The sequence below is a fragment of the Scardinius erythrophthalmus genome, assembly GCF_964197995.2.
Source record: "Scardinius erythrophthalmus genome assembly, chromosome: 17".
NCBI lineage: Eukaryota > Metazoa > Chordata > Actinopteri > Cypriniformes > Leuciscidae > Scardinius > Scardinius erythrophthalmus.
This window is the reverse complement of record NC_138237.1, coordinates 39750786-39774590: the sequence shown is the minus strand read 5'-3', so window position 1 is coordinate 39774590 and position 23805 is coordinate 39750786. Positions and strand designations below refer to the sequence as shown.

The 23805-nt window shown below is 45.5% G+C and overlaps 1 protein-coding gene across 2 annotated transcripts in view; it reads left to right on the top strand.

Moving 5' to 3' along the window:
- slc22a21 (solute carrier family 22 member 21) overlaps positions 1-23805 on the top strand; it is a 45454-nt gene extending 21649 nt beyond the window's left edge. The window contains exons 7-10 of one of the 2 annotated variants that reach the window (XM_081390071.1): positions 3021-3235; positions 15425-15607; positions 22925-23060; positions 23482-23805. In XM_081390071.1, coding sequence (XP_081246197.1) covers positions 3021-3235; positions 15425-15607; positions 22925-23060; positions 23482-23557 — 610 coding nt within the window. In that variant the 3' untranslated portion in view covers positions 23558-23805. Of the gene's footprint in view, positions 1-3020; positions 3236-15424; positions 15608-16446; positions 16580-22924; positions 23061-23481 lie in introns of those variants that run through there. The other variant, XM_081390072.1, reaches the window with a different exon arrangement.

The window sequence follows — 23805 nt, the reverse complement described above, 5'->3', positions numbered from 1 at the left end:
TCTGCTTTACGCAACTGATGAGGTGAACCAATAAGCATCACTAAGTCTTGTCACTGTTTAGACAGAGAAAATTTTCAGACATCCATTTCTTAATCTCAGTAAAACATTGACAAAGGAAAGACACAGGCATATTGACATCAGGTTTTGAATGTATATAGATCTGAGTGTCATCGGCATAAAAGTGAAAGTTAAGACCAAGTGTTCTTAAAAGTTGGCCAAATGGAAAAATGTAAATATTAAAAAGTAAAGGGCCCAAAACTGATCCCTGGGGAACACCAGAGTGCACCACACCGACCTCAGACTTGCAATCACCCATCACAACAAACTGCTTGCGATCAGAGAGGTAGGACTTAAACCACTTTAATGCAGAATCAGAAACTCCAAAGATAGTCTCTAAGCGGGTGATTAAAATGGAGTGATCTATAGTGTCAAAAGCGGCACTAAGATCAAGAAGAATCAGTATAGATAAGCGGCCAGAATCAGAAGCCATTAACAAGTCATTAGTGACTCTAACTAGTGCAGTTTCAGTGCTGTGGAGTTTACGGAATCCAGACTGAAGTGGCTCAAAAAGATCATTAGATGAAAGATGAGAAAGCAGTTGAGAAGCCACTGTTTGTTCTAAAATTTTGGCAAGGAATGGAAGATTAGAGATTGGACGAAAATTATTCAGATAATCATGTTCATAAGTTCATGTTGTTGGTTTTGGGTACAGGGGTGACAGCAGCAATTTTAAGTGCTGCTGGCACAATACCGGTGCACAGAGAGTTATTGATAATTCTCAAAACAACAGGAGAGAGGGAATCAAAACATGATTTAAAAAGACAAGATGGTATGGGATCAACTCTGGAAGTTGAGGCTTTCAGTTTTGAAACCATATTACATAGAGACTGGGAGTCATGAATTGCACAATTAGAGAGAGAGATACCAGAAAATGCAGAAATATTTAAGGAGGAGGCAGCAATAGTATGAGTAGTAACAATGTGGTTAAGTATATTATCAATTTTGGTGCTAAAAAACTCCAAAAACATATTACAAAGGTGAGTTGAAGCAGGAACATTAGAGAGGCTGGGATTTTTAAGCAGCTTGTTGATTGAGTGAAACAGTAGTTTAGGATTTCTCTGATTGCTGACAATTATCTGAGAAAAATAATCAGATCTAGCTGACACAATTTCAGCCTTATACTCAAGTAAGCTGTCTTTCCAGGCCTGGTGATGAACAGTTAAACCTGATGTGCGCCATCTACGCTCCATCTTGCGACACAAAGCCTTCATAGCACGCAGATCATCATTGTACCAAGGAGCGGAGCGTGCAAAAGAAACAGATCGTGATTTCAAGGGAGCCAGTGTGTCCAGGCCAGACAGCAGCACAGAATTCAACACAGAAACGTTATCATCCAGATCGTCAGATAGAGAATCACAACTTAAAAAAGTGTCAATTAAATCTGAAAAGTCAGTGGGCTCAATCAATCTCCAATTGCGATAATTAATGATGCGTGAAGTGGAAGTGTTCATGACAGGTAATTCCATGTTAAAGAAGACAGCCCGGTGATCAGACAGACCCAAATCAGAGGTTGACAACTGAGACACAAATGAACCATTGGTAATCACAAGGTCTAAAGTGTGGCCTTTGTCATGCGTAGGACAGTCCACAAGTTGGTCTAATTCAAAGCACTCTAATATGGACAAGAAGTCTTTTGTTATTGCGTTGTCTTTTATATCCATATGGATGTTGAAATCCCCCAGGAGAAGAATTCTTTCAAATCTGAGGCAGAGAAAAGACAGCATATCTGATAATTCAGACAGAAAGTCTTTATTTGTCTTAGGAGGCCTGTAGACTGTAGCCACTGCAGTAGAGAGGGGCGCAGAAACACTCAGAACAAGAGATTCAAATGAGTCAGATTTGGGAACAGCCACGGGACACATGTTGAACTGTTGACTATGCAGCACAATGATACCCCCACCTCTACCAGAAGAACGGGGCAGATCAAATAGTCCATAACCAGCAGGAGTCAGTTCATTAAAAAGAAGACCGTCAGATTCTTTGTGCCATGTTTCAGTTAAACAGATGAGGTCCAACTTTTGCTCTAAAATAATATCAGATAAAATAAGGGCTTTGTTGTTGACAGAGCGCGCGTTAAACAGTGCTGATTTCAGCAGACGCGGGGGAGTAGATGACTCCGATGCAACCTCCACACGCCTGAGTGCTGATAAGTTATTAAAATTAACCCCTGTAGGTCTAAACAGCAGTCTATGGGGTTTGCGCAGAAATGTCGGATAAGCGACAGGTTTAGATGTTGAGCATAAAAAACTACGCCTTGAAGAGCGATGTAAGTAACGCTTAGGTCGCGATATTCCAACATGACTGCAGAGAGCACGTATGTCATTCGCCGTATCTAAATGTCCGTTCAGGTTCAACAACTGGCGAGCAGTGTACCTGAGAGCCATTCGGGGAGGGTCCACACCAACAGCAGCCTCACAGCGGTGTAAGCAGTGTACGTCCTGGGCCAGGCGACAGAAGAGTAAATTCCAGTAAACAGCACTCAGAGATAGAAGCAGTAGTCCAGCATGCGAAGCGTGATTCCGCATCACGGTAGAATAACAAAGACAGATAGTCTTCACTGGCTCATAGCCAAATAAACTTATAAGAATAAATTAAATAAAATTAAAATAAACGGGAGAGAGGAGCGGCAGCCAAACGCGCCAGCGTGCCCTTTCAAACCGGAAGTGAATTAATTGATCATTGATCACTAACATAATTTAGGCATCTTGTTACCATACTCATCATCCGAGCATTAGCAGTCCCACTGGGGGGTTTATCTAAGCTACTTCCTCGAGCCTCTCCACTGCGGACAGCAAGCCAAATACGCTTAACCTTATTAGCTTTAAGATTATATGGGCAAAGGAACTCATAATTATACAAAATTATACAAAAAATTATACAAAAAAATTTGTATAATATTTTAAAGTGAATATTATCATATGTATGGACCTGCCGCTCACTCGCTCACTTTCTCCTGTTAGGTTTGCCGTTTCGAGTGGATACTGTGCCCTGTCTCTGAACACGTCCAGTCTACATGGAGACATCTTCCTGAACTGCTTCTTGTCCGCAGTGGTGGAGGTGCCGGCGCTCCTCATGGCCTGGCTGATGCTCCGCCGCTTGCCTCGCCGCCTCTGCCTGTCCTCCACCCTGTCCCTCGGGGGGGTGCTTCTTCTCTTCATACTCCTCATACCACAACGTGAGACATTTAACTGTAATCTGGTGTGCAAGATACTCATTAAAAGATCAGTTTCAACAGGTTTATTGAATAGAAGGTTTAGTGTTCACTTTTGATTGTGTTTAACCCTTATGCTGTGTTGAAAACCCTGTAATGCTTTTTGTGTTCCCAGACAAAAATGACCGGCCTTTTAAAAATAGCTTATAAATCTCTAGTTATGCAGTATTATCACCAAAATGTAATATTGTAACTTTTTGTCAGCTTGTTTAAATTAAGATAGGTTTGGTGTTTCTTTTTGGAACTGATTGATTGTAAGCCTCATTGATCTGATAAAGTGTGTGTGTGTGTGTGTGTGTGTGTGTGTGTGTGCGCGTGCATGCATGCGTGAGTGCGTGTGTTTGTCTGTGAGTGTGCCTGTGTGAGTGTGTGTACAGGTTTATATTACATTGATCCAGCCAGCAGTCCCCATGAGGGACTAAATTATGTTTTTTTTTTGAAAATGTAGAATTGCAGAGAGTTTTCTGTAATGGGGAGGTTTAGGGATAGTGTTATGGGATAGAAAATACAGTTTGTACAGTATAAAGATCATTACTCCAATGGGGAGTCCCCACAAAGATAGCTAAACCGCGTATTTGTGTATGTGTGTGTATGTGTGAGTGTGTGTGTGCGTGTGTGTGTGTGTGTGTGTGTGTGTGTGTGTGTGTGTACATGTTTTTATATTCCGTTGGGGACTTCAACCTGAATGCACACAGACTCATGGGGACTCGTGTCACAGTGGGGACCTAAATTGAGGTCCCCATGGGTAAACAAGCTTATAAATTATACAGAATGAGTTTTTTTGGGAAATGTAAAAATGCAGAAAGTTTTCTGTGATGGGTAGGTTTAGGGGTAGGGTTACTGTAAGGAGATAGAATATACAGTTTGTACAGTATAAAACCCATTAAAGTCCCCGTGAACCGGAAGTTGCAAACGACTTTTCTCCAGTGTTATGACGTATTTCCCAGTAAAAAGGAATATTGAACAGAGGGCAGGGTTTTACTCTAGCGCTCCTCCTCTCCATCTCTGCTCATAGCGGACTAACGGTTTGAGGGGAGTGGTTAAGCGTTGCCCAAACCAATTCCTCAAACCTACGTCATCAGAGAAGGTCCTCCAATGCAGAGGGGAGGGGCATTTTCAGATTTTGATTAAAGATTACCATGGTAAAGATTTTTTTTTTTTAATATTTTCTTGCACGGATTAATTGTTCACCACAAGACTAGTAATATGCGCTAACAAAGTAAATAGGGTCAATTTTGATTTCATGGGGACTTTAAGTCTATGGAGAGTCCCCACAAAGATAGTGAACCAGACTGTGTGTGTGTGTGTGTGTGTGTGTGTGTGTGCGTGTGTGTGTGTGTGTGTGTGTGTGTGTGTGTGTGTGTGGTCCTGCCCTATGTTATGGGAACAAAATTTCCCCACAAAGATGACAATATCCGAAATCCTTGTCCTAGTGGGGACATTTTTTGGTCCCCATGAGGAAAACAGCTTATAACTGTCAGTAACACTAGTCCTACCACACAAGCTCCAAGCCCTAAGACGAATGGAGCTCAAGGTCTAGTAAGGTCAGCCTGATATCATGCCAGACATTATCTTTAAGGGAATACTGGCACTGGTAAGGTTAGCCTGACATCATGCCAGACATTATCTTTAAGGGAATACTGACACTGGTAAGGTCAGCCTGACATTATGGGTTAGACATTATCTTTAAGGGAATATTGGCACTGGTAAGGTCAGCCTGACATTACGCCAGACATTATCTTTATGGGAATACTGGCACAAGAAAACAATTTCCTCGCCTCATGACCTCATGTCACTCATGACCCAAGGGAGTTGTCTACTTAAGGGGCCCGCTATCAGGGGGAGACAGCTTCACCCTTAGTGACTCATGAAGGGCCGTCTGCTTGTAAACTCAGAGGAGTTGGGAGGCAGCCACGCTTCATGAAACACAAGGAAACTGCCTACTTAGAAATCCACCACTAGGGGGACGGCATGTCTTAAGTACATGTATGGTGATCTGGTTTAACCCCTAAACACCACTCAACCCCTAAAATGCTCCACCCCATCTGACCTAGAGTCAGCATCTCGCAAGGCCAGCACTCAACCAGTTTGAAGGGAAGCAACCACTTCTCCCCAGGGCCCAGAGATGGGTTCTCTGAGTGAGGGGAGTCCACCACTCACCCAAGACTGTGATCCCCAACTTAGACTAGGCTAGAAACCCTAACAAAGACCCTAACAAAGAGACCCATAAGGGAAGGGTGAACTACGCCCTATAGAGGAAACTAGATAACGGCTGCAAAGAATTAGCCGTGCTATTGGATACATCTATACTGATGCTGTCTAACTCAGTCACTGACTGTAGTGCATGACTGTAGCTTTCAGCCAGGAGAAGATGTCGTCAGGTGGCGTCCAACTTTCACGGGGTGTTTCGACCCTGAACCACAACACCCTCCAGTTGGCAGGTCGGCAGTGGTGGCCAGTCACTGCCCACCTCCTCCTGGCCCCCAGCTCAACTCCTCCTTCCTATTCCAGAGCCAGCAAGACACTCTTTCTGCTGCCTCACCCAACCTACGGACAGCTGCCTTCCTCTCCCTTCCTGCTATACCCAGAGCTGTGAGTGTCTTCCACACAGACTGCGCCGGGAAACCCCTACACCCGACCTCCACCGGGAATAGCCAGGTCTGCCACCCTTATGCCCTGCACTGCTCAACAAGGTCCGATATTTGGTGGCTTTCCGCTCATAGGCCTCCTCGCACCCATCTTCCCACGAGACCATCAGTTCAATCAAGATTATCTTCCTTGTCTCCTCAGACCATAAGACCACGTCCGGCCTCAGCGGTGTTTGCACAACCTGGGGGAAGACTAGTTTCCTTCCCAGGTCCACCCTCATCTCCCAGGATTGTGCTGCTTGCAAGAGGCTCTTTTTTGTCTTCTTGGGAGATGGTGGTTTCTCCCCTTCTCTGATGAACTGAATGGATGTCGCTGGCCTTGTACTGGTCTGGCGCTTTTTCTGCCTCTCCCGCTCCAAGATGTCAGCCAGTGCACTGAGAACCTTGTCATGGCGCCACCTGTATCTTCCTTGGCTAAGAGCTGTTTTGCTTCCTGCCAGTATGTGCGCCATTGTTCCCCTCCCTCCGCATAGCCTACACAATGGGTCCTCCCTCATTCCCCATCTGTGGAGCTTTTTTGGTGATGGAAGGGTGTCGTACACACTGAACGGAGCAGGAAGGAGATGTGAAAGGGCTCCAGTCTCCAGATCTCAGGTCACGTAATCTTCCGCTTCGGCAGGTCCCACTTTGTCCAGGCACCTTTTGCTCCAAGTTCGACGGCCCTAGACCTGCGCTTTTCTTCCTCCAGGTGTCGGACCTCGGCTTGAATCATGTCCCTCCTCTGCCTTGGGTCTGCTTTTCCCCACTGCTGGAAGTGGGTGGATCCGAGTCCTTGCCTCCCTACGCATGGGTTCCCGATGATGTCCTTCAGCTTCAATGCGCTTTCAGCTTGCGCCACTGATGTGTCAGCCACCCATTTGCATCCTGATCTCGTAGTGACACCTGCTCTTTTGACTTTTTCATCAGTGGAGTCTTGGTACATCAACACAACCCGGCTTTTTGCCACCTTGAACTCTTCCGCCACTGATGATAGGGGTAGTTGTACCTGACCAGACCTGGTGTATAGCCCTACTGACGTGAAGCTTGGTGGAATTCTAAGCCCCTTGAGAAGGTGTTTGTTCACTCGCCTCTCGACTCCTTCCACTGCTGTCATAGGTACTTCATAGATTGTCAGTAGCCACATGAGTCGTGGTAGCAGACCGTGCTGGAAGCACGAACTTTCCTGCCAGTCCTGACCCCTTGATCTTACTCAAGTTACCTTCCAAGTTACCCTCACTTCCTGTTGTCGACTGCACATGCCTCGCGTCTGAACGCGTTGTTGTCTTTGGAGCTCCATCGATTTGATTTATAATTCTTGATTTTACTCTTTAAACTTACTTACAACAAACATTTTCTACTTTTCCTCACTGAGAAGCACCGATGTTTAATAGGGAGCCAGTGCAGTGTTGACAGAACCGGGCTAATATGGTCATACTGAAACATCACGTGCCGATGCACACAAATCAGAGATTAACGTTACTAACCCGCTGATTCCGACCTCGTCTCCGTGCGTTACTCAGCATCGGTCCCGAGCGATCAGCCATGGTCTCGTTCACTCCGGCTCCAACACGCCACCACGAAGCCTGGATATTTCCGCAGCGGAAGACGCGAGTCAGGTCTAGACCAAGACCCTCTCCGACCCTCCCGGTTTTCGAGTTATCCACACAAAACCGCTTCTCCCCTCTTCGCGAAACAGAACGCGATGCTATGATCGTCGGCGATTCCATCGTTCGACCCGTCCGCGCTACATTAGGTAAAAGTAAGGTGCACAGTCACTGCTTTCCTGGTGCTCGTGTTTCTGAAATCGCTGCTCACGTTCCCGAGATTCTGAACGATAACGAGCGCGTCGGAAATGTGGTCTTGCACGCGGGAGTGAACGACATCAGGCTGCGCCAGACGGAAGTTCTGAAGAAAGACTTCAGGAATCTGATTGATACGGTACGCAGCACATCGCCTGATATAACGATCATTGTGTCAGGACCGCTTCCCACATAACGTCTAGGACATGACAAGTTTAGTAGATTATTTGCGCTAAATGAATGGTTAACGTCATGGTGCAATGAGCAGAAACTGCTCTTTGTAAATAATTGGAATCTGTTTTGGGAGCGTCCTAGGCTTTTCCGTGCTGATGGCTTACACCCAAGCAGATTCGGAGCGGATCTTCTGTCGGATAACATCTCCAAAATGTTAAATACCTTTTGACTAGTAACCAAAAGTCCAAATCATAGTCTCTGCTGCACCAATTTAACTGATATAAATACTAGTGTAGAACATTGCATAGAAACTGTGTCTATTCCTCGTTTAGTGCGATCAAATAATAAATCTACTGCAGGATCTAGGAAAAATCTAATTGTTATTAAAACAGAAAATGTTGCTATTAGTAAACAAAAACAATTTCTAAAGCTAGGTCTTTTAAACATTAGATCACTCACACCTAAGGCAGTTATTGTAAATGAAATAGTCACAGATAATAGCATCGATGTACTTTGCCTTACTGAAACCTGGCTTAAACCAAATGATTATTTCGGTCTAAATGAGTCTACTCCATCAGGATACTCCTATAAGCATGAGCCCCGTCTGATTGGTCGTGGCGGCGGTATTGCAACAATCTATAGAGATTTTCTTAGTGTTACTCAGAAAACGGGTTATAAGTTTATTTCATTTGAAGTACTTGTACTAAATGTTACGCTCTTAGATGCTAGAAAAACATCCCTATTATCTTTAGCCTTGGCTACCGTATATAGACTGCCAGGGCCTTACGCTGATTTCCTAAAAGAATTTGCAGATTTTCTCTCAGACCTATTTGGTCAATGTCGATAAAGCATTAATTGTTGGAGATTTTAACATACACGTAGATAATCAAAATGATGCGTTAGGGGCTGCGTTTATAGATTTATTAAACTCCTTTGGGGTTAAGCAAAACGTTACCGGACCAACTAATCGTTTTAATCATACACTCAATTTAATTATATCACATGGAACCGATCCAACCGATATAGATATCATTCCACAAAGTGATGATGTAACTGACCATTACATGGTAACTTGCATATTATGTACTCCTGTAATATATCATGCTGCACCGTGTTATCGATTAGGCAGAACAATCCTTCCATCCACCATAGATAATTTTTCAAATTGCTTATCGAATCTGTCTCAGCTGCTCAGTGAACCCAAACAAACAGATGAACTAGAGGAACTAACCAGCACTATGAGCACCTTTCTCTCTGGAACATTGGATATTGTTGCACCTATTAGACTAAAAAAGGTCAGAGAGAAAATTAAAGCACCATGGTACAACAATACTACGCGTGTTCTAAAGAGAGAAACCCGTAATTTAGAGCGTAAATGGAAACAAACTAATTTAGAGGTTTTTAGAATTGCTTGGAAAGACAGTATGTCACGTTATAAAAAGGCCCTAAAAGTAGCCAGGGCTGAGCACCTCCAAACAATCCAAAACAAACAACCAAAACAATCCTAGGTTTTTATTTAACACTGTGGCTAGACTAACAAATAAACAAGCGTCACCTGAACAAAATATTCCGTTACAGTTTAGTAGTAATGATTTCATGAATTTTTTCACTGAGAAAATAGAAAACATCAGAACCACAATTGTAAACGTTCAATCCTCAATCGCGCCTTATAACTTAGCCTCGATTATCACCCCGCAAGAACAATTACAGTGCTTTACAACTATAGAACAAAAAGAGTTAAATAAACGTATCACTTCCTCTAAAACAACAACATGTTTATTAGATCCCATACCAACTAAACTACTGAAAGAAGTGTTACCTATAGTGGAAGAGCCTCTCCTCAATATTATTAACTCATCTTTATCTTTAGGTCATGTTCCAAGAACATTTAAACTGGCAGTTATAAAACCACTCATTAAGAAACCACAATTAGACCCAAATAACCTAGCAAATTATAGACCCATTTCAAATCTTCCTTTTATGTCTGCCCAACTAGGCTCTTTCTTACAAGAAAATGACATCTATGAAAAGTTTCAGTCTGGATTCAGGCCGCACCATAGCACTGAAACTGCGCTCGTTAAAATCACAAATGATTTACTCTTAGCTTCTGACCAAGGCTGTATCTCAATACTAGTTTTACTTGATCTTAGTGCTGCGTTCGATACTATAGATCACACAATACTCTTAGATCGACTACAAAATTATACTGGTGTTCAAGGACAAGCGTTAAGCTGGTTCAGATCATACCTATCTGACCGATACCATTTTGTCTATTTAAATGGAGAAAAATCGATCATAACTCCAGTAAACTATGGAGTGCCGCAAGGATCTGTGTTAGGCCCTCTATTATTCTCAATATATATGCTGCCACTTGGAAATATTATAAGGAAACATGGAATTAGTTTCCATTGTTATGCTGATGACACTCAAATCTATATTTCATCACGGCCAGATGAAAACGCTAAATTATCCAAATTGACAGAGTGTGTTAAAGATATAAAAGATTGGATGACGCGCAATTTTCTTTTATTAAATCCAGACAAGAGGTAATACTTATCGGTTCAAAAAAACGCCCACAAAACCTCTCACAATACAACTTTAACATAGTAGGATGTCCTGTTACTTTATCCTCTACAGTAAAAGACCTGGGTGTTATACTTGACTGCAACCTGTCTTTTGAAAATCATATTTCATATGTTACAAAAACAGCCTTTGTCCACCTTAGAAACATTGCTAGCTACGTAATATGCTATCTGTTTCTGATGCAGAAAAGTTAGTTCATGCATTCATGACCTCGAGACTAGATTACTGTAATGCTTTATTAGCTGGTTGTCCTGCATCCTCAATAAACAAGCTACAGTTAGTCCAAAATGCTGCCGCTAGAGTTCTTACTAGATCAAGAAAATTTGACCATATAACACCGATTTTATCATCACTACATTGGTTACCTATAAAGTTCCGTATTAATTACAAGGTATTGCTACTGACTTATAAAGCCCTAAACGGCTAAGCTCAAGTTTATTTAACAGATCTTCTATCGCCCTATAATCCATCGCGCTCTTTAAGATCACTAAATTCGAGGCTTTTGGTCATACCTAGGATATCCAGATCCACCAAAGGAGGGAGAGCATTTTCACATTTTGCTCCAAAACTCTGGAATAGCCTTCCTGATACTGTTCGTTGCTCAGACTCGCTCTCCCAGTTTAAAACTAGATTAAAGACACATCTCTTCAGCCAGGCATTTATATAATATTTTTAATCTTACAGTTAAATCCGGTCTCTAGTTCATAAACGCCAGAGGAGAACTGGCCCCCGACTGAGCCTGGGTTCTCCCAAGGTTTTTTTTTTTCCATTAGGTCACCTGATGGAGTTTTTCGGTTCCTTGCCACTGTTGCCTTTGGCTCGCTCAGTTGGGGATCAACAATCATATTGATCAGCATTACCAACCGTGGGCGTTTAACACTAGAAACTAACACTGATGTACTGTTTTATTTAATACTGTGAAGCTGCTTTGATACAATCTGTATTGTGAAAAGCGCTATATAAATAAAGTTGACTTGACTTGACTTGACTCAGCCATGCATCTGCCTGTTTCTCTGTCATGGAAACGTTGCACCTAGGCACTTAATTGGGTTTTTCTCAATTGATGGTATCGTCTCCCCCTGTACTCGCTACTGGAACTTGCTGGTCACTTTCCCACTTCTGATCACCATACTTCTTGATTTCCTTGGTTTGAACTTCATCCAAGCCCATGTTGCCACGTCATCAAGAGCCTTCAGGATCCATCTTGCTTGCACATGGGTTGAAGTTGTTATGGTAAGGTCATCCATAAAGCCTCTTATTGGAGGTTGGCGGGTGCCAGACTCCATTGAGGGATTGAACCATATGCGTTAGCCAAGTTGAGCCAGACAACCGTTAGGTTTCCTTTGCTCTCCTTGGCCTCCCGGATCAGCTGGTTGAGGATGCCCGTATGTTCCAAGCACCCGGAGAAACCTGGAATGCCGCCCTTCTGGACTGATGTGTCAACATATTTGTTCTTCACCATGTAGGTAGTCATCCTTTTTGCCAGGACAGAAAAGAATACCTTGCATTCGACACTTAGGATACAAATGGTTCGGAACTGACTGATGTCGGAGGAGTCCATTTCCTTGGGTACAAAACACCCCTCTGCTCTTTTCCAGGATGCTGGAATGATACCTTTTGTCCATATCCTTTGCAACAGTTTCCATAACCTGCGGAGGAGCATCGGGCATCTCTTGTATACTTTATAAGGTATACCGCTTGGTCCTGGGGCAGATGCTGACCAGGCTTTCTGTACAATGTCCTGGACTTCTCTCCATGTTGGTTCACTGGTATCAAGGTATCCAGTGGTATCTCCTAAAGGAGCCTATAGTCTCCGAAGTCTGCCTGAGCCCGAACAGAGCATGGAGGATGCAAGAGAAAGTATCTCAGCAACTGGGAGGGTACACTCCACGATAGCCCCTGCAGTCTGGGGATCATCTCGAGCTCTCTTGTGGTAGCAGAGGACCTACTTTCAGATCCCAAAGAGGAGGCCAAAGGCTCGACCACATAATCGGTCTCAGGCGCACACGAGGATACTGCCCAAGTGGGGGAGGCTGTTTCTACTTCGCTGCTTACACAAGGGATCCGCCTGCTTAATAAACCATTATAGGGGAGGCGGCTATGACCTTGTGAACATGCTAAAGCTTGTATTCTAGGGAAACTGCCCATAGAAGAACCCAAATAGGGAGGCAGTTTAATTTTGGTAAATGAAGAAGCCTCCTACTAAGGAGACCCCAATCTTGGGGGAGGTTGCTACGACTTCATTACCATAACGGAGCGGCCTGGTTAAAAGACCCCTATAGGGGGAGGCAGCTGAACTTGAATCTTCAGCATATCACAAAAAGGGAGATCACGAGTGCTCAAAACTGTGACAAGGACCTTGCTTAGAACCCGTAATAGGGAAGATGCAACTCGTTCTACCAGCCTAAAGGGGGCTTCCTATAAAGCTTACACCATTTGGGGAAGCCCACACCCTGGTAAACACAAGGGAGGAAACCTACTTCCCTACTTAAAGGAAACCCCCCACCCCTAGGGGTGAGGATACTCAAGTCAAGTCACCTTTATTTATATAGCGCTTTTTACAATTCCCCATTAAATACCTGTGAAGGAAAGGCGCAAGTCCGGGACGGCATGGTGTAAATCTCTTAAACGCTGCAGACAGCACCCTCACCGCTCTGAACCTCTCGACCACCATCTCGACGGAGGGTGATGCTGGTGCATCAAGGAGAAGCGCTTTTCTTGTCAAAGAAAAGTTTTCTTGTCAACCCCAATGTCAGCCAGGTTAACCCACAGACGTCTCTCCGTGGCTACCATAGCCGCCATTGACTGGCCGCCAGCATGCAGCTGTTTGCTTGGCGGATCTGTGGTTCGGCGCAGCTCAGCGACCGCTTCAGGGGAGAGGCCGTGCCGTCATCCCGATCCTTAGGCAGGTCCGCTTGGTAGGCTTGTGTGTAAAGCCCACCGGCCTGACCCGCGTGCGCGGACGCCCTGCCATTCAACAGAGATGTAGCCCTCAGTGACAGGGCTGGATTCTTCAACATCAATGTTTCTCCCATAAAAAAAAATAGTTTGTGAGTGCATCTTCCATGGAAGGCATATCCATAGGGATGGTTATACTACGATACTGCTTATCGATATCGGTACTTATGGATTCTGTTATCTATATTACTCTCTATAGTTTGGTGCAAAAAGAAATGAGGTGAAAAGATTTTACTGCTGAACTTTAGTACTGAAGTTGCCTATAAGCAAACAGAAAAAGGCACATAACAAACCACATTTTAGGGTTGGGTATCGCTTGAATTTTAACGATTCTGATTCTTATCGATCCTGTGATGTTCACATTCGAGTATTTGACAAGAAAACAGACGTGTGCATTTAGTATACTTTACTGTGATATCAGACAGTTATTACACAGACAGCCGTCATCCCTCGTGGGCTTAATGCTAGTGCTCTGTTGTTTACACACCATAATACGGCAGGCGTACCCCCGTGCGTCATAACGTAAAACATCACTGTCGTAAACCTCATACTGCATATCCTAAACACTACAGATCCCTAATTTCAATTCCAATAAATCATTCACATGTATTTTAAGTCTTTTTTATCATGAACAAAACTCAACAGGCTAAAGGACACTCACACAAGGAACGTTTGCCTGTGGTTTAAAAACACCATAGCAAAAACTACTATAACCTAACTAATGTAAGACAACTAATTAAAGACAAACACTCAGTAATTAAAAAAGGACAAATAAAAAATTAGCAAGCGCAACAAATGAATACAACTGGACAAAAGATTTGATTGAAATAAACAGTGTTTTAAGATCCTCAGGTATTCAGGTATAGAAACTGAAATCAAATGTAAAATAACACTGCACTTTATAGATAAAATATACATTAAAAATACAGTTACAAATAAAAACACTGGTTCTCGGTACCCATCCTTACATATCCATAACCGTGATCTCTCAACGTTCATGTAATTCGCATGATGAAAAGTATGAATACGAGCTGAATATATTTTCCTCCAGCACTTCTCCACCTCAGAGCGTCGTCTGCTAGATCGGATGACTCTTAGAGAAAGCACATTCGCATCTAGCAGCCCGCTCAAATAACTATTCATATGCATACCTCGATCAAATATTGAGTGATAATATTTGGTGATAATATAGCATAACGAGCGATATATAAGCTATTTTTGTAGGCTGGTAATTTTTGACCTGGAACAAGTGTAACAAGATGGGAAAAATGACCAAAAACAATGAACAACTATTTTGAGTAGTTACACCCTTGTAGAGTAAAGTCAGTAAGTTTTAGTCCAATATCATAATATTAACTAGCATTTTTGGGAAAAAGGTAAAAATGACCAGAATGACCTTCTCTCCAGGTCAAAATGACCAGAACACAACCTGAGGGTTAAACTAATTAATTGTCAGCATTTGCTGGATTTTTCTGACGAACTTTGGCATGCCAGCATGTTTAGAGGATTTGTCTGCCTAATGATGTGTTTGATCCTTGATGTTCTTCCTCAGTGTTTCTGTCTTGTTTTCTAGTGCAAATATCTAAACATTATTAAATCATGATAAATTTATCATAAATTAAATTTATGTAAATTTTCAATCATTTACTTGAGAAGTCACATATTAAGTCTTATTTTTCTGAAATGCAAATGTATCAAAAATAAGTTAGGAAGTAAAATATCTGCCAATGGAGCCAGAAAAATAATCTCGCTTTCCCTTTGAATTAAAGTGTTTTCTGACCCCATCTGCAGACATTTGTTCTGGTTTTAAGCATAAACTCACTTAATTTTTTAAGTATAAACTCACACATATTTTTCAGAAAATATTTTGCTTCTCAAGTAACAGTATCTTGATTTAAGAATGTTGAGATATTTGTACTGGAAAACAAGACAAAAATACTGAGGAAGAGTATAATTTTTTTGCAGTATTCTGTTAACTTTGGATGTTATGTTTTGTCTCTTTTAACCTGTAGATATGAGTTCTGTCACCATTGCTCTGGTGATGCTGGGAAAGTTTGGTCTGTCGGCAGCGTTTTCGATCGTGTACCCAGCGACCGCTGAGCTGTACCCCACCGTCGTGAGGGGCTCGGCTTTGGGAACCTGCTCCATGGCGTCCAGAGCCGGCAGCCTCTCCGCACCATACTTCATCTACTTAGGTCTGTAATCTCTTCTATCTCATCTCATAAATCAATGATGTAGTAAGTGTATCTTGATTTAAGAATGTTTAGATATCTGCACTGGAAAATGACAAACAGGCAATCTGTTCTCAAAACCAGGTTTCTATTCAAATGATGTAGAGGGAGAAAACACTTCAAAACTGCAAGAGGTTTATTTCACCTGAAAATGATCATTTCTCTCATCCCTCATTCTCTCAGAAGAACTGCGGTAACGTCTCCGAGACGCTTGAAGAAACCTTCCTGCAAAGCTCCCTGAAAAACTATGCGCAAGTGTACCTGGACAAAAGCCGCTTTAAACGCAAAGGATCGTTACACCATATATTGATCTGAATTAGTTAATAGAAGTTAAATCATAAATAAATTCAATTTGTGATTTTATTTTTGAAAGCATTCTCACTTTACAGCATTTAACACAAGTGCCAGTGCTTTTCACAGTGCTGTAGCTTTGCAGGAAGGTTTCTTCAAGCATCTCGGAGACGTTCCCGCAGTTCTTCTGGATTTAGTCTGTCTCAGTTCCCTTACGAGAACGTTCTCTCGTACTGCGTTGAAAACGCTGTGGGAAAACTCCTTTTCTCGAGAATATTGAAGCCTTTATTTTAAAACGCATTGCTGCAGCACATGCGAGAGCTAGAAGCTCGCGTGAGCGTGCTGATTGGCTTGTGCAAAGCAACTGCACGAACCAATGGCGGAACAGCAGAGGAGCGCGAGCCAATCGGGGCGCTTGGCACTCTGCCAGAGTCAAGCGCGCGAAACTGCACGTGACAGAAGAGTATAAATACACAGAGAATCCGCCATTTGACAGATTTTATCTCCTTCAGCTTTCGACTCACCTCGTCGCTGATTGTCTCCAGAGTGAAGCCGCTCGTCGTCGAACAGCCTTCCAGCGGAACTGCTTCGCATCCCGGCGTCTGCCAAGCTGAGCGTTTCCCTGTGGCATCCGACGAGTATCCTTTTTCTAACTCAAAAAGAGCATTCTAAGAGAGCAAATCGCTGTTTTCACAGCGTGCGGCGTTGTTGCAAATGCGCTCACCGTGTGTGACTCATGCGGGGTCTCCCTGCACGCCTCTGACACACACTCTCTGTGTGTTGCCTGCCTCGGCCCTGAGCACGCCGAGGCAGCGCTCACTAAAGGCGGCTGCCTTCACTGTGACGGAATGCCTGTTGCCACGCTCCGTGCCAGATCTTCCGCCGCCTCGCTGAGTGTTCCCGCCCACCTTCCATCTTCGGCGCCCCGTGAGCCCCGTAGGAAGAAGCGGCGCGACCAGAGGCCTCCTGAACGCGCTCATCTGGATGAATGCACGCCGGGTCTCTCCCCGCACACTTCGCCCGCGCCTTCATCTCCAGTCCTGTTCTCACAGAGCGACCAACGCCCCTCTTCTGAAGCGGCAGGTCTCGTCTCTTTCGGTTTGTCCGAAGAACTGGACGACGCTGTTTCTATGGCGGCATCTGAAAGTGAGGAATGGTCGGGCTCCGCGGACCCCGCCCCCCTCTCTCAGCTGGATCCCGTTGACACTCGAGCGAGCATCGACGCCGAACTCTTCCGTGTCATGTCTCGCGCTGTCGAAGAACTGGGACTAGACTGGCTTTCCCCAGCTGAGCCTACCAAAAGCCGCCTCGACGAATGGTACCTGCCGGGGCGCCAACAGGCCCCTCGTCAACGTGCCGCCCCCTTCATGCCCGAAGTTCATGATGAGCTCACTAAAAGCTGGCGCGCGCCCTTTTCAGCGCGTACGCGCTCTTCAGCTTCTTCAACGCTCTCCTCTGTCGACGGCGCTGAAGAGAAAGGGTATGTTTCTCTACCTCCTTTAGAGGAAGCGGTCGCTGCACACTTATGCCCTCCCACTGCTGGGAGTTGGAGGGCTAAAACAGTGCACCCCTCTAAGCCGTGCAGGACCACTTCGGCTCTCGCCAGCCGCGCTTATGCTGCCGCCGGCCAAGCCGCCTCTGCACTCCACGCTATGGCGACCCTGCAGGTGTTTCAAGCTAAGCTCCTCCGCACTATGGACGAGTCTGGCCCGGACCCAGACACCTTCAAAGACCTCAGGAGTGCTACAGATTTGGCGCTGAGGGCCACAAAGACCACCGCGCAAGCACTGGGCCGCAACATGTCTAGCCTGGTTGTCTTAGAGCGCCACTTGTGGCTCACGTTAACGGAGATCAGGGACGCTGACAAAACCGCCTTCCTTGACTCTCCAGTCTCTCCATCCGGTCTCTTCGGCCCTTCTGTTAATGGCTTCGCTGATCGCTTCACGGAGGCTCAGAAAGCTTCAAGTGCTATGAGGCACTTCCTGCCCAAACGCTCTAGCTCGGTCCAACGGCGCCCCAAGAGCACGCCGCGACCAGAAAAGCCCGCGTCTCAGGTTCCCCAGCCCCTCCCCGCGGCTGACACCACTCGACGCCTGAAGCCTGCAAAACGATTCCCGTTTCCCAGGCGCCAGGGCCCTCGACCGAAGCTGACGCTCGACCTCGAGCCCAAGAAGCCGTCCTAACCGGCAGGAAAAGGGGTCTATGTCCCGCCGCGGCCGGACCAGCCCCGAAGATCGCTCGAGTGCTTCTCACAGCTCCCTCTTCAGTTCAGGCGGCTGGAGCAGTTGTGTATGCAGACAATGGGCCCGTCACGTGTTACGCACCCCTGCACCCAAACGCTGTTTTAACAGCGACCCACACAGAGCACAAAACGAGCAAAATTTCTCCCCTGACTTCATATCAGTTCGAGCCCCCGTCTCCGGGCGTTCCAGATATAATGATGCCTCTGGCTCTTCGGGCTCTAGCTTGGCAGGCTATCCCAGGAGTTTCAGAATGGGTGATAAACATCATAAAGCGCGGCTACTCGCTTCAGTTTGCACGCAGACCCCCGCGCTTTCGCGCTGTGGTTCAAACCTCGGTCAGCAGCACATTACGTCATGTCCTCCGCACCGAAGTATTAAGTCTGCTAGCAAAAGGGGCTATCGAGAGGGTTCCCCCCTCTCTAAGCGAGTCAGGCTTTTACAGCCGTTACTTTCTCGTTCCAAAGAAAGACGGCGGCCTGAGGCCCATTTTAGATCTCAGGCGTCTGAACAAGGCTCTCATGTCACGGCCGTTCAGGATGCTCACGACCAGACATATACTGGCGCAAATTCGCCCAGGCGACTGGTTTTTCTCAGTAGATCTGAAAGACGCTTACTTTCACATTCAAGTGAATCCCCACCACAGGCCATTCTTGAGATTCGCCTTCGAGGGGCAGACATACCAGTACACGGTTCTACCGTTTGGACTGGCTCTGGCACCTCGTACATTCACGAAGTGCATGGATGCAGCTCTCTCCCCCCTGAGACAGCGGGGAATGCGCATTCTAAACTACCTCGACGACTGGCTCATTCTGACTCAGTCAGAGGCGGAGTCACATACTCACAAAGCCTGGCTTCTCAGCCATCTAGAATGTCTAGGGCTCAGGGTGAATTCTTCAAAGAGTATTCTGTCACCCAGCCAACGTATCATGTTCCTGGGGACAGTATTCGACTCCGTTCTTATGAGAGCATGGCCCTCCCCGGCCCGTGCTCTATCGATTCAGCGGCTCGCCGCATCGTTCACGAAGGGCTCTCATGCACCCCTCAGAACGTTTCAGAGGATCCTTGGCCTTATGGCCTCAGCATCATCAGTACTCCAACTAGGCCTACTGCGCATGCGTCCTCTTCAGCTGTGGCTAGCACCTCAGGTGCCACCCCGCGCCTGGCACTCAGGCCGATTGACTATCAAGGTGGATCAGCGCTGTGTTCAAGCCCTGGCCCCTTGGACGAACGCCAGCTGGTTTCAGCAGGGCGTGAGTATGGGGGTGGTCTCCAAGAGGAGGATGATTTCAACAGACGCTTCCAACTTAGGTTGGGGAGCTCTGTACGAGGGCAGGCCTGCCTCCGGCCTCTGGTCGAGCTCGGAGAAACGCCTACACATCAACTGCCTCGAAATGAGAGCAGTTTTTCTGGCCCTGAAAACCTTCCTCCCATACCTGGCTGGACACCACGTATTGGTCCGGACGGACAACATGTCAGTGGTATCTTACATAAATCGCCAGGGCGGCCTCAGGTCCCGCAACCTGCTTGCCATAGCCACCCAGCTACTGTTATGGGCTCACACCAATCTGCGCTCGCTCAGGGCAGCTTACGTGCCGGGCACGTTGAACACGGGAGCTGACATGCTCTCTCGGGGCAGGGTTCCCCCAGAGGAATGGTCTCTCCACCCTCAGACGATTCTCCTACTTTGGGAGGTCTTCGGGAAGGCACAAGTAGATCTCTTCGCCTTAGAAGACAATCGTCACTGCCCAATCTTCTTTTCAAAGAGCAGGGATGCGTTGGCCCACGACTGGCCCAGCCTTCCCCTCTATGCTTTTCCTCCGGTCTCGATGCTCCCTCAGGTCATCGAACGGATCAGAGACACGAAATGCGCAGTGCTCCTGATAGCTCCTCTATGGCGAACCCAGTCTTGGTTTCCAGAGCTGATACGGCTGTCTGTGACAGACCCTTGGCCAATCCCAGTGAGGCGCGACCTTCTGGCTCAGGCCAGCAGGACTATATGGCATCCCCGTCCCGATTTGTGGGCCCTACACGCTTGGCCACTCAACGGGTACCCCAGGACCTCCCAGAGGGCGTCCTGAACACGATCAGGGAAGCTAGAGCTCCGTCTACCAGACGCCTCTACCACCATAAATGGTCAGTGTTTTCCAGCTGGTGTTTAGCTCGAAACCTCGACCCACACACTTGTGAAATTCCAAGAGTGCTATCTTTTCTCCAAGAGATGCTGGATGCGGGTCGATCCCCCTCCACTCTCAAGGTATACGTAGCAGCCATTGCTACACAGCATGTTTTGGAAGCAGGAGCCTCCTTAGGAAAATGCGACCTTATAGTTCGCTTCCTTAAGGGTGCCAGAAGGCTTAACCCGCCTCGGCCGCCATCTGTCCCAGCATGGGACCTTTCTTTGGTTCTGCGGGCTCTTAAGGGACCTCCCTTTGAACCACTTCGGTCAGCCGACCTAAAACCTCTCTCCCTGAAAACCGCCCTGCTGTTGGCACTGGCGTCAGTCAAGAGAGTAAGTGACTTACAGGCGCTCTCTACTAGCGCGTCCTGTCTGGAATTTGGCCCCAATGACTCTAAGGTCATCCTTAGGCCAAGACATGGATATATTCCTAAGGTGCTCTCAACTCCGTTCAGAGCCCAGGTTATTTCTCTGTCAGCTCTTCCCACCTCAGAAGAGTTCAGTGATGTTCTCACACTCTGCCCTGTCAGAGCTTTGAGAATTTATTTAGAGCGTTCAGCCTCTTTCAGACAGTCTGAACAGCTTTTTGTTTGCTTCGGGGGCCGAACCAATGGTCTTCCTGTCACGAAGCTCACGCTGTCCAGGTGGATAGTTGATGCCATCGCTCTGGCCTACACCTCACTGGGCCTTACATGTCCCATAGGTGTTAGAGCTCACTCCACGAGAGGCGTCGCCTCGTCGTGGGCCTGGTCAAGTGGTGTTCCTATCGAAGACATCTGTGCGGCGGCCGGATGGTCCGTCCCGTCCACATTTGTGAGATTTTACAACCTGGAAGTTCCTGCTCTGCAGGCACGAGTTCTCTCTATCTAAGCTCTGGCTCTGCGGATCCAGGCTGGTTTTGACATTCTTTCTGTCACACTTGTGCGACGACCGGCTAGTCTGTTTCGTCCACATTTGTGAAACATTACAACCCAAAAGTCCCTGCTCCGCAGGTACGAATTCTCTCTAGCTAGGCCCTGGCTCTATGGATCCAGGCTAGTTATGAAAATGTCTATGCAGGACGTTATGCCGGCTGGTCCGTTCCGTCCACATCTTAGACCTCTATGGTACCTGCCTTATAGGCATGAGTAGTCTCTATCTAACGCTGGCTCTGTGGACCCAGACTAGTTTTTGACTCAGACACTGGTTGTCATCTCGTGTTGTGGGATTCTTAAGACTGGCCCTTGGCCCAGCTTTATCTGTTTGGATATCTAAGGGCCCGAAGATTCGGTCTCTTTATCCTAGGCTATTCTGTACTTCCTGGAGCTCTCGGTGAGTCAGATTGGCCAAAGACGACAAGCACGGCGTTTTAAATAGTGTTCCCACAGCGTTTTCAACGCAGTACGAGAGAACGTTCTCGTAAGGGAACGTACTTGGTTACTTACGTAACCTCGGTTCCCTTAGAGATAAGGGAACGAGTACTGCGTTGCCTTGCCGTGCTATTGTCTCTTATGGCAGGTGTCTTTTCGCTTCAGTCGATTTAAACCTGTCAAATGGCGGATTCTCTGTGTATTTATACTCTTCTGTCACGTGCAGTTTCGCGCGCTTGACTCTGGCAGAGTGCCAAGCGCCCCGATTGGCTCGCGCTCCTCTGCTGTTCCGCCATTGGTTCGTGCAGTTGCTTTGCACAAGCCAATCAGCACGCTCACGCGAGCTTCTAGCTCTCGCATGTGCTGCAGCAATGCGTTTTAAAATAAAGGCTTCAATATTCTCGAGAAAAGGAGTTTTCCCACAGCGTTTTCAACGCAGTACTCGTTCCCTTATCTCTAAGGGAACCGAGGTTACGTAAGTAACCAAGTACGTTTCTTCTGTTTCTTCATGTAATCACAGACGGACTCGATGATGGTGAGATCAGATCATACCGGCTGTTGTCAGACTCCTTGTGCATACACAAATCTCACTGGATTATTACAATTAATGGCAAAAAGAATGTTTGGAAATGCAAGTACTGTATATCTATTTTAACATAGATATTTTGAAGAATGTTGGGGTCCAAACAAGAGTTTCACTGAGGCATTTTCAAAATATTTCAACCAATTTTCAGAATTTCAGCCAGAGCAGAATTTTCTTTTATTTATAAAGCACATTCAATACAACCAAGGTTGCCCAAAGTGCCGTACATCAATAATAATAAAAAAAATAATAATAAAACAAACATACAACAAGGAAACAGCATAAAACAACCACACACCTACGAATCAATAAATAAATGAATACATTTAATAAATAATACATTTAAAACTGGAAATGGTCAGATCTAATACACAAACGCAATGAATTCCAGAGTTTGTTGGCATTATATAATGTTTGTTATGATCAGTCCTGTAGAGAGGCAGTTCCAGTTTACTCTTGGCATGAACATGCGATCTGGATCCAGATGTTGTCCACATACACACTGAAAACACAAGTGTGAACGCGCTTCCGATCGGGATGTTATCCGATCAGCGTGTCCTGGTTCAGGGGTGGTCGAGGACGCATTGTGATCAGTGTAATGTAAACGCACTCTTGTTATCTCTTGTTGTTTCGCTGCAGGAGGATACTACAGGTCTCTGCCGTACATCCTGATCGGCAGTCTGAACGTCCTCTCCGGGCTGCTCTACCTTCTTCTTCCGGAGAGTTTCGGATCTCCTTTACCCGAGGCTATCAGTCAGATGCAGACATTACTTTGGTAAGCCAGACAAGAGCAGTGCCCCCTGCTGTTTGCTATAGCATTAGCAGTCCTTTACGTAACTGCCCCGATTTAAAACACATTAAACACATGCAGACTTTATTATACCCACAGAAATGAAATGAAGTGTTATTTAGTGAGAACTGCAGCGTGGTCACATTTGAACATCCTTTAAATGTGGGAGAGTCCAACATATTTGCATGCAGGACTGTTAACGCAAATATTTCATAACCATGTTCATGCTATGTAAATCACAGACTTTGGAGCCTGTTTTTTCTATATTGTCTTTTATTTTATTTAACTAAGATAATTATTGAGAATACAGTTTTCAGTTATTTGACATTTGTGTGATATTGCACAGGGATGATGAACTCACTTTTGTTGTGCACTGTAAATAATTATTCATGTTTTGTTTTTCCAGGTGTAAAAGAAGGCATTCAACCAACAGTTCAACCCACAGTAAATGCGAAGAGGAGTATGAGTCTGAACGCTTCTAATGGATCGTGAGGATTATCAGTGATTATGAGGGATTATAAAAGCTCTGTAAACTAGCTTTTGATTTCCACAGTAAAAAAGGCAGAACTTTTTATAACTTTTGGAATAGAGCCTCTATTTGTAATAACTATTTCTGTAAAATATGATACGGTTCATGTTCTTTGGTCCTAAATGTGATAAAGGCTACACAGTATGTATGTAACAATTTTTCCTTTTGACACAACTTATCAAACATATTTCTTTCTCTCTT